The following is a 15,321-nucleotide window of genomic DNA, read 5'->3' on the forward strand; positions in this document are numbered from 1 at the left end:
CCCCGGGGCCCTTCCGTTCCCAGAGACGTGCTCACGCCTGCCCCACCTCAGGCCTGCGTGCTGCTGCCTCCTCCATCTCCCAGAGCTGGCCTCGTCCTTGTCCCCTTTCCCGCCTCTGCCCTGCCCGTCTCCTCGGCACCCGCTTCTGGCTGAGACCAGCGGCTCCTCAGCCTTCATCTTCCAGCTCCTCCTGCGTGGCCTGGGCTGCGTGGTTGGACGCGCATCCTCCAGGTGCTTGTCATACTCCACGTTCCTCCGCGCGTCCCTCCGCGCCTTCGCGGCCTCCGTGAACGGCGCTCTGCGTGTGCTTCACGCTTCCTTTCCCTGAGTCCTCACGTCCTTACCTTGGACCCCGAACGCTCCGAGTCACATTCGTTGCAGACTCCCGTACACGCTGCCATCGCCTCCCGTGAAACATTTTGTATCGTCTTCACCCTCGAGGAATAGTCGCATCTCTTCCCCGACTCCCGTCGCACCTCGGCTGGACGCCGACACGCTGGTGGGGTGGCCCCCCCACATCCCCTGCTGCTGGCGTCTCCCAGAACCTCTGAGAACAGGGGTTCCCGAGTCCGTACCCGGCGCCGCGCGCGCACACGTGCCCGTAACCACTGCTTAGACCCACGTTTTATTAATCGATAATCACACAAGGCCAGTTGACCGCGCCACGTTGTAAGTTGACAGGCACAGTTTTACACTGTCTCCCGTGTTTCAGGCCTTCCTGGATACAAGGACTCAGGTCACGGCGGCGCGGGAAGCACAGGGCTCAGGACACAGTGGTGCTGTCACTGCAAAGTGGTTGTCCTTGGAAGCGGCGTGCGGAAGTCCTTCCGAGACCTGGCCTGCATGAACCAGGTACTGGGTAGCCCCCCGCCCGCCCGGGGTGTGTCCGGGCCCTGCTCTGCTCCCACATCTGGCCCCATGGGCCCCATGTCCCTGCTGGTAGCATCAGCGTGTGTTTGCGTGCTTGAGCTTAAAACCAGATAGCTTACTTTTACAAATTTATTTTTTTTTGTGGCTAAATTATTATATGCTAAATATTGACCCGCAGTTACCTTTTTAAGATAGGAAGCTACTTTCGTTTCTGACATAGAGACGTCTTCATTACATTCTGACTCACTGAGATCCCATTCGTTTCTCGTTGCCTTTCAGGAGTCCCGAGAAAGCACCAGTAGAGTGGAGAAGGACATTGTCTTTTGTAGTAATAACTGCTTTATCCTTTATTCTTCGACTGCACAAGCAAAACACCCAGAAAGCAAGGTAAATTCGGACAGTCTCAGTCAGCAGCAGGGCGTGGCTTCCATGTGCCAGGGGCATCGGTGGAGGCCAGGGCCCCTGGAGCGCTCTGCCTCTGCAGGCCGAGCAGAAGCTCAGCCTGGGAAAGTGGTTTTAAAAATCCGCCGTCCATGTCGCCATTTCAGATTAAATAAGTTCAACTTACGTGACTAGTGGATGGACTTGAATTACATCTTAAAAGTTCAGAGTTGAATAAAACACAAACTGTAAAATCTTTAATTTTATTTATTCACTTAACAAGTAATTATAACTATAAAATATGGCTTTTACTGACCTTATCCCACTGATTTAGGTGTATTCATACGTTCAGAGGAGGAATTATTTTGCTCATACTCTGGTGGAAGTGCTGGTCTACTTGACTCGATTTGGTGTCATTTAAGTGTATCTAAGCATGTGGTTGATGCGGACATTTGTTTTTCTAGAACGATTTTATCTTTTTTTTATAATTTATTTTTCAGTTAGTTGACATACAATATTGTATTACTTTCAAGCGTGCAGTGTAGTGACATTTATATACCTTATGAAGTGATCACCCTGAGAGGTCTAGTACCCGTCTGACACCGTACACGGTTATTGCACAGCCATGTTCCCTCTGCTGCATTTACGCCCCCACGGTTATGTTTATAACTGGCAATTTGCACTTCTTAAATCTCTCTACTTTTTTCGCCCATTCCCCCAACCTCCTACCGACTGGTGACTGTCAGTTTGTTCTCTGATCAGCGATTTTGTTTCTCTCTCATTTATTTTGGTTTTTAGATTCCTCCTATCAGTGAAATCGTCTGGTGTTCCTCTTCCTCTGATTTATTTCGCTGAGCATAATACTCTCTAGGTCCATGTTGCAAATGGCAAGGTTCATTCTTATGGCTGAATCAGTCCATCATAGATGTGCACCGCTCTCTTCTTTATCCATCCCTCTATTGATGGACGCCTAGGGTGCTCCTAAGTCTTGACTACTGTAAATCACTCTGCAGTGAACATGGGGGGTTGTGCACCTTATCGAATTAGTGTTTTGTTTTCCTTTGGATTAATACCCAGGGTGGAATTGCTAGGTCACACGTTCTATTTTTAATTTTTTTAAGGACCCCCCCCCCATTCTGTTTTCTGTAGCGTCTGCACCAGTTTTCATTCCCACCCGCAGTGCACAGGGGGTTCCCGTTCTCCACATCCTCGCCAACACTTGTTTTTGTTGATTTATTGATGATGGCCATTCTGACAGGTGTGAGGTGATGTCTCATTGTGGTTTTGATTTGCATTTCTCTGATGATTAGTGACACTGAGCATCTTTTCATGAGTCTGTTGGCCATCCGTATGGCGGACAATCTATTTTTAATCATTTGTGTTGAAGCTTTTCCCTCGTGCAGTAATACTGCCTGTCATTCCTCCCTCTAGGTTATTGCTCTCATGTGTCTGTCTTAGAATAGCGTTCTGGAGACTCATATTTTTAACAGGCAGTAGACCCTACTATAATGAAATCCAAGTTATATGCCAAATAAGTTTAGACTTTAACTTAGAATGTGTCAGTCCAGACCAGAGAAGAAATGGTGTTTTCACCAGTTTGTCAGTGTGCAGTCCCTGCCTGCTTCTGGGTTCTGTGTGAGGTGTTTTTTCTCAGATACCTCGTCAGGTCGGGGTGTGAGGAGAGGGGCCTGTGGGTCCGCTGGAGCTTCTCTCAGCTCAGCTCTTTCGGCCATCGAAAAGGCAAAAGCTCATTGGCTGACGGGGGACGTCTTTCCCTGCCTTCTCCCTTATGCCAATTAATTAAGCCTGAGTTTAACAGAAAGGAATTGCGGAGAATCGGATAAGCTCAGAGAGGAAGCTATTTCGAAGTTCTTCGTTGAACACAATCACTGTTCCATTGCACAAGTTAAATCAGCTAGCTCCTCCGCAGTGTCGACCTCGGCGGCTTGGTTATGGTTAGAAGCAGGCACGCCCAGGTCGGCGGAGGCAGAGCGGTCTGCAGGCGTGGCTGCTGGCCGAGCCTGGGAAGGGGCCACCGCGGCGGTTCTCTCATCAGCCCCCGCTCTCTCAGTACTGGACGCCTCAGTCGTTCAGCCCAGACCTCTGCTGAGTCCCCCCCACTTATTCACGGAGCCTCCCCGTCCCTCGCGGTCACACACCGTTCAACCTCATCGCTTGGCTTCTTGTCTGAACGAGACTTGCCTTCAGAGCGTGCAAATTCCTCCTCTTTTCTGTGTTTGTTTACCGCCCAGGAGCCTGCTCCTCCGTCGCCGCCGCCGGTGAGAGAGGCGCCTTCCAGAACACTCCATCGGTACAGCAACAACGTCTCAGCACTGGACGTGCACTGCCTCCCGCAGCTCCCCGCCAGTGCGTCGCCCCCCGCATCGCCCCCTGTCACTTTCCCTCCCGCTTTCGAAGCAGCCAAAGTAGAGGCAAAGCCAGACGAGCTGAAGGTCACAGTCAAGTTAAAGCCTCGGCTGAGAACTGTCCATGGTGGGTTTGAGGACTGCAGGCCGGTAAATAAAAAGTGGAGAGGGATGAAATGGAAGAAATGGAGTATTCATGTCGTGATCCCCAAGGGGACATTCAAGCCACCGTGCGAGGATGAAATAGATGAGTTTCTGAAGAAACTGGGCACTTCTCTTAAACCGGACCCTGTGCCCAAAGACTATCGGAAGTGTTGTTTTTGTCACGAAGAAGGCGATGGCCTGACAGATGGCCCAGCAAGGCTGCTCAACCTCGACCTAGATCTGTGGGTCCACCTGAACTGTGCCCTGTGGTCCACGGAGGTCTATGAGACCCAGGCCGGTGCCTTAATAAACGTGGAACTAGCACTGCGGAGGGGCCTACAGATGAAATGTGTCTTCTGTCACAAAATGGGCGCCACCAGTGGCTGTCACAGGTTTCGCTGCGCCAACATTTACCACTTTACCTGCGCCATTAAAGCACAATGCATGTTTTTTAAGGATAAAACTATGCTTTGCCCCATGCACAAACCCAAGGGGATTCACGAGCAGGAGTTGAGTTACTTCGCGGTCTTCAGGAGGGTCTACGTGCAGCGTGACGAGGTGCGGCAGATCGCTAGCATCGTGCAGCGGGGGGAACGGGACCACACCTTTCGTGTCGGGAGCCTCATCTTCCACACGATCGGCCAGCTGCTCCCGCAGCAGATGCAGGCGTTCCATTCCCCTAAGGCGCTCTTTCCCGTCGGCTACGAAGCCAGCCGGCTCTACTGGAGCACGCGCTACGCCAACAGGCGCTGTCGCTATCTGTGCTCCATCGAGGAGAAGGATGGGCGCCCCATGTTTGTCATCAGGATTGTGGAGCAGGGCCATGAAGATCTAGTCCTGAGTGATACCTCACCTAAAGGTAAGAGCCGCCGTTCGTATGCTCTGCGGGGCTTAACAATTGACAAATGCAGATCTTAATTTCTTTGTATGATTGTACCTTGCTCTCTCTCTGCTATACAGTTGTCTGAACACATGCTAGACTTAATCTAAATCAGAATATATTCAAACATAGAGTTGATAAAATAGGATAATTCGTCAATAAAAGTTGCCTGTCGGGGACCCCCTTAATGTCATCTGGAAGGCAGGATCCATTTTTAAAGCATATTGTGTAGATTGTCTGATCTCAGGAGCATCAGATTTTTAAAGATTTAGAGCTAGAAATTAGACACTAGTCTAGATCGTCACTGTCGTTTTTACTGACGTAGGAAGTGTTGAACTTTTTTAAAGGTTCGCTGTTTTCAAAAAATACGTGAAATGCTTTAAAGGTGATTCCAAAGGAAATATAAATTTTATGGTTTAATTTAAATCAGAAAAGGATTATTTCTAGATGTATTATTAATTGGACATTTGAAAATCTAATGTGTGTAGTATGAAGATGAATTAACTATTTGCATAAATTTCAATATTTTACTTTCTTTTTCTCTTTTACTGCTTAATTTCCTTAACGTAACATATTCTTTTCCCCAAAATTTCATAAAGTCTTTAAAATAAGCTGCTTCCAGCTGAGAGGCAGGTAGTGCTAGGCCAGTCGCATCGATGCCCAGAGGCCTGTCTTGGGGACTAGGGGGTCTTTGTGACGGGTTAGTCATCTTTCTGCTTGTTTTTATGCTGCATCCTGCTTGCCTCTATTTAGCTGAGAGCAAGTCTGTCTGTCATAAAAACTTTTTTGTGTCCATACGTAGGTGTTTGGGATAAAATTTTGGAGCCCGTGGCATGTGTGAGAAAAAAATCCGAAATGCTCCAGCTCTTCCCAGCGTATTTAAAAGGCGAAGATCTATTTGGCCTAACGGTGTCTGCGGTGGCGCGGATAGCGGAATCAGTGAGTGTCTCAAGCGGGACGCGGTGCCACCGCCCCCTCCCAGTGCAGGCTCCCCAGTGAGCCGCCTGAGCACCTGCTGTAGTGTTCATGGTGCCTAGAGGTGGAGATGTTGCCTGCGGACCACCTCCTGTCTGTCACAGAAAACGAGGCGTTCGCGGGCCACCGGCGGCGCGCAGTGACTGTTAGTGTTCACGCGTGAGGTGTCCCCGCCTCTCAGGTTCTCTTCCAGGGTGAAGGGCGGGCTGGATGGGGCGGCTCTCTTGCACTTCAGGGTATTTGCTCGTGTGCCCCACCGCAGACACTGGCATGTTCGTGGTCAGTCTTGCCCTCATCCTGGGGTTCGTCACCAGGGGGCAGCTGGGTCGCAGAACTTAGGCCTTCTCCGACATCACTTTGTCATCTTTGGAGATGACAAGCATGTTTGCCAAGAGTCTACACACAGTGCTTTTGGAAAATTATTTTACAAGTAAATCTTAAGGGACCACCTGTACTCCTAGGACACTGAGAGGCCCTCATCATACCATGGTCAGACTGAAAAGTGAGACGATCAGGAGAGTAAACCACACAGGTGACTTTTAACAGAATTTTAAAATTCCAGACAGAGAGAGGTCGGCGTTAGCCCAGGCAAGAGAACGAAGCTGCGAACAGCACCCTCCCCGCGCTTGGGAAGGCCGGAGGCATCACCCCGAAACCCACGGGCGTGCGTGGCGGTGGTCCCGTGGGCTGAACTTTTCCTTCATGGGGCATGGCCAGCATTTTACCGGGTTTTGCTCTGAGACCCCATTTCCACGTTCATACTCACGTAGACCTGAGCGCAGGCTGACATGTTAACGTGAACTGAAAGACCACGCTCTTACCCACGTTTCGAAAACGTTCACAGGTTATTTCCACAAAGCTCAAGATGGCCGTCCCTCGGCCAGCTCGACTGCCTGTGGCGTCGGTCACAGGTGTTGACTCGTGTCTGTTTTGCTTCGTTCCAGCTCCCGGGGGTCGAGGCATGCGAGAACTACACCTTCCGGTACGGCCGGAACCCTCTCATGGAACTGCCTCTCGCCGTCAACCCCACTGGCTGTGCCCGTTCTGAACCTAAAATGAGTGCCCATGTCAAGAGGTTTGTGTTAAGGTATTTTGTTTTGACTTCACATAGTACGGCCCAGGGCTCCTAGGCGTTGTGGCGGGTCCGTGCTTGGTCTGTCTGCTGCTTCCAAACCCTGCCGTGTCTGGCTGTGTCTGCCCGGCCGCTTCCGAGGGCCGCCGCGTGGCTCCGCTGGGCGGTCCCCGGCGCGGTCGTGGCAGTGAGCGCGCGCACCTGCGGCCCTGCGCCCAGTCAGAGGTCTCTTCAGTTCCCTTTCGTCTTCCCTGCTGGCACGCCGCCGTCTGCAGGCCGCACACCTTGAACAGCACCAGCACCTCGAAGTCATTTCAGAGCACCGTCACCGGGGAGCTGAACGCCCCGTACAGCAAGCAGTTCGTCCACTCGAAGTCGTCGCAGTACCGGAAGATGAAGACCGAGTGGAAATCCAACGTGTACCTGGCCCGGTCCCGGATCCAGGTGGGCGGCGACTTTGTTCTCAGGGACCGGGGGGACAGGATGGGACCCGGCGGTCAGGAGACACTGACGTGCGGCGTGTGGACGAGGGTTTCACGTGGCTGCAGGAGCAGCATCCCGTTTTCGACACCACATCCCATCTTGCTTAATCTGTGACACGAGCGTTGCAGCCGCAGTCTTGGCGCCTTCAGGGGGCACACGCAGGGCACCAGGCGGCACTGCATTGGGCACACTGGGTTGGTGGAGAGTTCACTAGAGCTACTTCACGTGAAATGAAAAATGCAGTGAAAATATTTTCAGAAGGTGCTCCCATGCGGGAAGTTATCTTTTGGAAGCTTTTTCATGAAATCGTTACCTGATACCTGGAGGGTAGGCGGGAGGATGTCTCACAGATAAAGCCACCTGCAGGCTGAGCGTGTACGTGACATCTGCGGTCTGCTCTCCCGGAGCTGCAGACCTAAAACCAGGTGCTGGTCCAGCATCTCCCCTCCGAAGTCCCAGGGTGGAATCCCGAAGCTCCCACTTTGCCAAACATCTTCAGGCCCTCAGCCCGGTCACCCTCCAAGCTCCTCGGATTCCTGAGCGAGGCCACCATCTGCTAGTTGTCTTTTAAGCTGGCCCCGATAGCCCTTTCCTCCGCTGAAAAGTTCCCTCACGCCCACAGGGACCCGCCTGCCTCATCCCAGGCAGTCCCACTCTGCCCGCTCAAAGGCCTTCGTGATCCCTTCAGAATATAAATCTGACCACCTTTGTTTGTCTGTGCTCGTTCAGATTCCTCTTCCTTCCTTGGAACCTTCCTCTTCTCTGAAAGATTTTACGATCATTTATTGTTGTTGTCAGGGCATTTTATGGAAATGTGCCTTTTTAATTTATCGCTCTCCTCACTTGGTGAGCCCTTGCGGTGTGGAGCGGGGTGGCCTTCCACGTGAGAAGTGCTGTAGTCACTCTTCTCTCGGTGCCCACGTGTCTTTCTGTTTTGCACTCACGGACAAATACTGGACCCCTGAGATCTGCGGTCTCGGTGTGGAGCCCAGGCTCGCAGCATCAGCACTCCTGGGGCCTTGGTAAGGCCTGCAGGTTGGGGTCGCAGCCTTGCTGCTCCAGTCCCTGGGCGGCAGCTCCCACTTCCCGCTGCCAGTCCTTTCTCCGCCCATCCTCGTCCTTGTTCAGAGACTTCCACTTCACCTCCTGCTCTTTGTTTTGTATTAAAAAAGCTAGCGAAGAGCCCTTTCTGCTCTTCATTTTTTTACCGGGCATCTTGTCGTCACGTTTTGGATACAAGGTCTTTTTCCCTTTCTGCTGTTTTCTCCAGAATGTCGCCTCTCAGCCAGATCGGTGTCCCCTGTGCTCCCAGCAGTGGCGCCCCGCTCTGCTGAATCAGCCGCTTTACGTTCTGTTTCCGGTAGCTCAGTCACCGCCATGCCTGTCTTTTAGGGTCAGTTTTCTTCTCCGTCATGTTGATGGTTTCTTGACGACCCGAGTTCGGCCTGTCCTCTTTGTGCAAAGCTTTTGTTATTCGGCCATCTTTTTCCTTCTACCCACCTCCCAGGCGGCGAGGTGCCGCTGTCTTATCAGCGTGTGCGTGTCCATGTGCGTGTGCGCAGGTGCATCAAAGCGGAACTGTGGCCTTTACATCTTTCTGCACCTTCCTCACTAATAGTCTGTCGATCAGCCGAGCTGCGTCTGTTGAATTCTCTCGTGGCTGCGACGGTCCGTGATGTTGACGAACTGTCATGAAACCATTCCACGACTGCTGAGCACATATTTTGTTTACCGTTTTTAACCAAACAGTATTGCTACCCATACCTCGTGCAAATACCCCCGCGTGTTGACGGTGTCGCCCCTGCGGGCTGTTTCCCCAAAGTTAAGTTGGGCGTAAAGCAGAGGTGCTTTTCACGTTAGTTGGCGTGGCTGGTTTTCTGAAAAGGCTGCGCTTGCAGGTTCATTCCTGCAGAGGGCGTCGTGGTTCCTCGTCCGTGGTGGCACCACTCTTACCTGTTGTCTGCCAGCCTGCTGAGTGTTGACTGATGTTGTCATTTGAATTGCACTTCGGGCTGCTGAGGAATGAGCATCTTTCCACGTCTGCCACTGGGATTTGCTCTTCAGCAAATGGCATGTTCATGTCGTGTCCATTCTTCAATTCGTAAGAGTCACACTTAGATAATTTCCCCTGCAAAACAACATCTGGCTACCAGGATGGTGTCCTTTTTCTTAAAAAGTTTTAGTTTTTATATAGTCAGAATAGTTTTTTATACTTTCTAGTCTTGGTACTTCTTAGTCTTGGTTTAGAGGGTAGATCGTGTACATAGTATCTTTCAAGTTTTTTTTTTTTTTTCCCCAGAAATTGTATTTTTTACATTTAAGACAATTTTAGTTTCTTCCGGTGAACAGCCATTTAGTAAGTAACCCATCCTACTAACCTGGCTTCTGACCCCACCACACTCCTGCACCCTGAATCTTCCTGTGCGCACGGACCCGTGTGCCCCCACTGACCTCGCCTGCTGCGGCAAGCCGTATCGACCTTCACGCATTCCTTATGTTGCTTGTTCACCTCCGAGTCACGTCTGGAATTGAACAGATAAATCGCATATTTTTCTTTCAGAAGATTATTTAACCCACCAACTACCTCTGACACAGGCCCTTCCTCCGAGGCCGCCTGATAGGAATGCGTGGGGGGCGGGGGTCATGGGGGGGTCGCAGGGAGCTCAGGGTCTTCCTTTTCCACTGCTTTCGGGTCAGTTTTCGTTGAGATGCAGACCCTCAGGTTGGGAGGAGAAAATACGGATATTTGTGGAAATTATCCATTGTTTTTTTCTCAGTACGTTTTTTCCAGAATTTGTAAGGGTAGAAACTGTAAACGATGCACACGGTGCGTGGCTGACTGGGCCACTGGCACAGACCGCATACGCTGCCAAAGGAGAGGCGGCGGCCTTGTCCCCGTTCAGATTCCTCTATGATGCTTCAGCAGCCTATTTCATGTTAGAGAAAAAGTTGCCTTTCCCAGGAACTTTCTTTCTTTGCAACTTTCCTGATAATTAGAGCAAAGTAGCTTAATCTTCTTTGCCCTGGCTCCCAGGAACTCACAGCCAAGCGTGAAACCTGTTTATGTGTTAGTAATTCCTTACAGTTAGCCCTATTTTTTTTTCATTAAGTTTATCGTCACGTCAAGTCCCTGTAGAAATAGTGGTGAGACAAGATAAATACCGGAAGCCACTAGCCTGCTCAGTAGGTGGGATCTCTCAGCATTGCATGACGTGGAAGGGGACACAGTCTGATAGAAAATGTGGCCAGCCGGTCAGCAGTGTCACTTTGTAAACAGGCTGTAAGAATTTCGTGTGAAAAAGAAACAGGGCAGTGATGGCATAGCTTTTAAGTGGCTTTAAGTTTCAGATGACAGCATATCATTCGACCAGAAAGGTCACCCGAGTTGAGGTGAAGACTTCAGCATGGCTTTCGCTATGCCCTTTCTGTGTAAGAGCGCAGGTTTGCTGTCCAGGGAGACAGTCTTTTTGTGACACGTACATATGCCATACGCACTTCCTCCCCGCCCAGGGACTGGGGCTGTATGCTGCTAGAGACATCGAGAAGCACACCATGGTCATCGAATATATTGGGACCATCATTCGAAATGAAGTCGCAAACAGAAAAGAGAAGCTTTATGAGTCTCAGGTACGTTCCACAGCCATCCTCTCTCTGTCATCGTGTCACCCAGACACCCTGCAGGGCAGGGCCGAAGCTGCCGGTTATCTAGGTGCGGTTTTCTGGAAGTTCTTGCTTGTCCCCGTCAGTCTTTCCAGCCGGCAGTGGCATCTGCGTGGCTGTGACTGTCGGGCAGTGAGCCCGCTTCACAGGCAGCCCCCTCTCTTTGCTCCCCATTCCTACCGTGCACATGTCAGCCGACAGGTCGCTGGGGGGCCCACAGCGGGAGTGGTCAGGGCGCGTGTCAGCTCCCTCCCAGCTCAGGCTTCCCGACGTGCCCTTGACCGTGGGAGGAACTCCGCTCGTCTCTTTCAGAACCGCGGCGTGTACATGTTCCGCATGGACAGCGACCACGTGATCGACGCCACACTCACGGGAGGGCCCGCGAGGTGAGCAGGGGTCTGGCCGGGTGCCCTGTCGCTCCACGGGTCACTGCACTCGCCGAGGCCTCTCAGGGCTAACAGGCCTGAGATACGTTTCAAAGGAGTTTTACGTAAAGCGTGTATTAGTCTCTCTGAGGGGAATAAAGAGATGTAATTAGACCTTTCCCCACAGACTGAAAGTTTAAAAACTTTCGTTCCGAGCTTCTTCTAGTTGTTTTACAATAAACGGCTCTCTGAAATGGTGGCTTGCAGATATATCAACCATTCATGTGCGCCTAACTGTGTGGCCGAAGTGGTGACCTTCGAGAGGGGACACAAAATCATCATCAGCTCCAATCGCCGGATCCAGAAAGGAGAGGAGGTGAGAGCGCGGTGTCCGGTGCCCACGCCGGAAGCCGCCCCCGGGGAGGCCAGCCTTTGCCCCCACCCCGCGTCATGGCGCAGCTCTTCCTCCACACGGAGCTCTGAGCGCGTTGACCGCCACCCCTCCGTCCCACGCGCTGCGTCCCGCGTCACTCGCGTGGCATCATGTCCTCTGTCTCTGGCTCCTCCTTCCCCCTCCCCCTGGTTGTAGTTGGGCGGGATCCCTCTCTGTAACCATGAAGCCTGTCATTGAACTCACGATGGAAGATCGTCACGGGATTGCTGCCTCTGAGGGCTCGGGAAGCGCTGCGGCCCTGTGACGTCACAGGAAGGCAGGCAGGCTGCAGGCAGTTCGGGCGCCGTGTGGCTCTAGGCCGCTCGTCGTCACGCTTGTGATCCGTACGCGCTCACGGGATCAGGGTTTGCACGGCAGCGGACTTTCAGTCTGTCTGTCATTATTCTGTTTCCTTCGAAATGCTGAACTTGGCATTTCTTTGGTCTCACACGACTTTGGCTTGGCACGTCACCTGGCAAGAGCTCATTAGTCTCAGTTGCCTCGCACACGGTTCCATACTGCCTCTGACCGACCCATCAGCACGTGCCGCGGCAGTGCCTGTATCTGGGCCTCGGTCCGGAGTTGGCGTTCCTGGGGCCGCTCCCGCTGGGCGTGTGGGTTTCTGGGGGACCGTCTCTTGTTTGGGGGTTGGAGCCTCCAGCCCTTCCTGAGTAGAGCTGTGGGATCACGCTTGTGTTTTTTAATCATTTTGGAATTCCTTTTTTAAAATCGAGAATTGACCCAAGTCCCATTTCACGCATCTCGAAGTACCTTGCTGCGTGAGAGAGCGCACGCGAGAAGCCCAGCGGGCCGGCGGCCGAGGCCTCGCAGCTGCAGCTGCCCCAGGCCCCGCCCCTCCCTCGTTGAGCCTTCTCAAGTTGGTGGCTCCTAGAGCCCCTTGGAGAACTCAGCACATCTCCGACACAAAGTGGCAGTGTCGTCATTAAGAGAAGCTGCGCGCCGAACACCGTGGTGTGTTCTGTCCCGGTGCAGAAGGGCGTCTTCCCGGGGACGGCCGGGGGGCTTTTGTTCAGAGGGCCCTGCGGGAGGCCTGTCGGGGCCCAGGGGCTGGTGCTCTGGAAATCAGGCGACTCCCCACTACCTGACAGCAGGGTCCACGTGAGATGTTAGCGACCATTTGGTAACCCCCTAAATGCACTTCGAAATGTTCTTTTCGGTAAAGATGAAGGAGGTCGTTAGCTAGCAAGGGCGAGTCACCTCTGCTCAGCCCACCTGCCCCCTCGGCCCACAGGGACAGTGCGAGCTTTTCCTGCAGCCTCTCGGAGCCCTCTGTGCCTCCGGGGCCGGGCGGACGCCCGCTCCGCTGGCCGCCTGGGGGCCCTGGGCAGATGCAGGCCGGGGCCGCCTCCGGCCCTTCTCACTCTGTGTCTTTGCCGTGGGCAGCTCTGCTACGACTATAAGTTCGACTTCGAGGACGACCAGCACAAGATCCCGTGTCACTGTGGCGCCGTGAACTGCCGGAAGTGGATGAACTGAAAGCATTCCTTGCTGTCTCAGCGGGCGGCTTGTCCCTAGGAAGAAGCGATTCACCACACCATTTGGATTTTGCAGACAGAAAGATATTTTTGTTTTCTTTTTATGACTTTTTTTCTGGGAGTTCTGGTTCCTCGGCCGTTGAGGCGTAAGCGGCGCCAGGAGGCGGCCGACGCGAGCAGCTCTCCTGAAGCGGTTGAGGTTGACCAGAGTCACAGGACGGTCCAGCACTTTTGTTTTTTTTCCTTTTCCTTTCTTCTTTCTTTTTTCTTCTTCTTTTTGTGGGTGGGGTTGTTTTGTTGTTTTATTAGTCTCACTGAGGAGAAACTTTTACTGGGGCAAAGAGCCGATGGCTGCCCTGCCCCGGGGCAGGCCCTTCCTATGAATGTAAGACTGAAATCACCAGCGAAAGGGAGATGTCCAAAGTGCTGGCCACAGCCTTATCTGAAAAGGGGCAGGCCCTCTAATTTAAAAATTTTTTAAATAAAGTAGACACCACTGAACAAGGAATGTACTGAAATGACTTCCTTAGGGATAGAGCTAAGGGATAATAACTTGCACTAAAATACATTTAAATACTTGATTCCATGAGTCAGTTTATTGTAGTTTTTGATTTCTGTAAAATAAGAGAAACTTTTTGTATTTATTATTGAATAAGTGAATGAAGCTATTTTTAAATAAAAGTTAGAAGAAAGCCAAGCTGCTGCTGTTACCTGCAGAACTAACAAACTCTGTTACTTTGTACAAATATGTAAATATTTTGAGAAAAAAAATACAGTATAAAAATAGTTATTGACCAAATGCTACCAGGCTCTGCAGCAGCTCGGTGCTTATAAAACCTTCATAGGGATGTGACAATATAATTTTGTGTTATTAAATATGCCATTAGAATAACCAAAATTTCACCCTAGAGCATTCGGGGTTTTTGGAAACTGCAGTCTATTAGTACTTGTTTTATACACCTTACTCTGGTAGAACAGAGCATATGCTATGGCTACAACTTTTATAGCTGTTTTGGTAATTTAAACTAATTTTTTCATATTATATTGTTGCATCCCTACTTCTCCAGTCAGGTTTTTTTGTGCTTACAATTTGTGATAACTGTGAATAACTGCTTAGAAACACACCCAAATGGAGGCTGAATTTTCTTCAGCAGCAGTAGTTTTGATTAGAACTTTGTTTCCGGCCATGAGGAATCATGTAACGTACAGGATCGCGTAGCAGCGGCTCAGATCTGACTCTCTCGCCTTCTATTAACACAGAAATTTAAAAAAAAGGGGGGGGGGGGGGGAGGGGGGGAGACGTGATTATGCTTGCAAGCTGCAGGACTCCGGCAATAGGGTTTTGGAAGATGTAATTTTAAAAATGTGTTTGTATGAACTGTTTGTTTACATTTCTTTAATAAAAAAAACACACTGTTTTGTGTTTGCTTGTAGAAACTTAATCAGCATTTTGAACCAGGTTAGCTTTTTATTTTGTACTTACAATTCTGGTACTGACACTTCACAGGCTAAGTATAAAATGAAGTTTTTGTGTGCACAATTCAAGTGGACTGTAAACTGTTGGTCAATTCAGTGATGCAGTTCTGAACTTGTAATGTATATGGCATGATGTATTTTTATCTTACAGAATAAATCAATTGTATATATTTTTCTCTTGATAAATAGCTGTATGAAATTTGTTTCTTGAATATTTTTCTTCTCTTGTACAATATTCTGACATCCTACCAGTATTTGTCGCTCCGGGTTTTTGTTTTGTTTTCTGTTCTGTATAATAGTATCTAATGTTGGCAAAAATTGAACTTTTTGAAGTAAACAGAGTGTTATGGGTTTTGGAATTTGTGGACACAGATTTAGAAGATCTCCATTTACAAATAAAATATTTTACATCTATGAACGGCGCCTGAGTCTCTGTTAGCCTCTCTTGTGTTCTGACTGCAGCTCTGAAACCAATGACTGCCCCAAATCCTTCGACGGTCTGTTCCTTCTTTCTAGAGTTATTGGCATTTCGGTGTCATCAACTCTGTTCATTTTTTCTCAAATAAAAGATTTAGATGTACGTAACTTGTTCCAAATAGAGACACTGTCATCCTTGCAGCTGAATAAAGAAGGGGTCTTTGGTTTTTAAGTTTACCAAGGCCTAGTTAAACATATCTGTGGTGGCCTCTTCCCTTGTTTAACAAGTTTATTTTTTTCTGT

At 50.4% G+C, this 15,321-nt stretch overlaps 1 protein-coding gene across 1 annotated transcript in view; it reads left to right on the forward strand.

Moving 5' to 3' along the window:
• Positions 1-15,019, forward strand: part of KMT2C (lysine methyltransferase 2C) — a 208,530-nt gene extending 193,511 nt beyond the window's left edge. The window contains exons 51-61 of the mRNA XM_039861293.1: positions 84-211; positions 682-852; positions 1,150-1,257; positions 3,504-4,620; positions 5,444-5,580; positions 6,561-6,703; positions 6,964-7,132; positions 10,682-10,798; positions 11,144-11,217; positions 11,464-11,572; positions 13,034-15,019. Of these exons, the coding sequence (XP_039717227.1) occupies positions 84-211; positions 682-852; positions 1,150-1,257; positions 3,504-4,620; positions 5,444-5,580; positions 6,561-6,703; positions 6,964-7,132; positions 10,682-10,798; positions 11,144-11,217; positions 11,464-11,572; positions 13,034-13,126 (2,366 nt within the window). The 3' untranslated portion in view covers positions 13,127-15,019. The remainder of the gene's footprint in view (positions 1-83; positions 212-681; positions 853-1,149; positions 1,258-3,503; positions 4,621-5,443; positions 5,581-6,560; positions 6,704-6,963; positions 7,133-10,681; positions 10,799-11,143; positions 11,218-11,463; positions 11,573-13,033) is intronic.
• The last annotated feature ends 302 nt before the right edge of the window (positions 15,020-15,321 follow it).

The sequence above is a fragment of the Pteropus medius genome, unplaced genomic scaffold (genome assembly GCF_902729225.1).
Source record: "Pteropus medius unplaced genomic scaffold, Ma_sr-lr_union100, whole genome shotgun sequence".
Lineage (NCBI taxonomy): Eukaryota > Metazoa > Chordata > Mammalia > Chiroptera > Pteropodidae > Pteropus > Pteropus medius.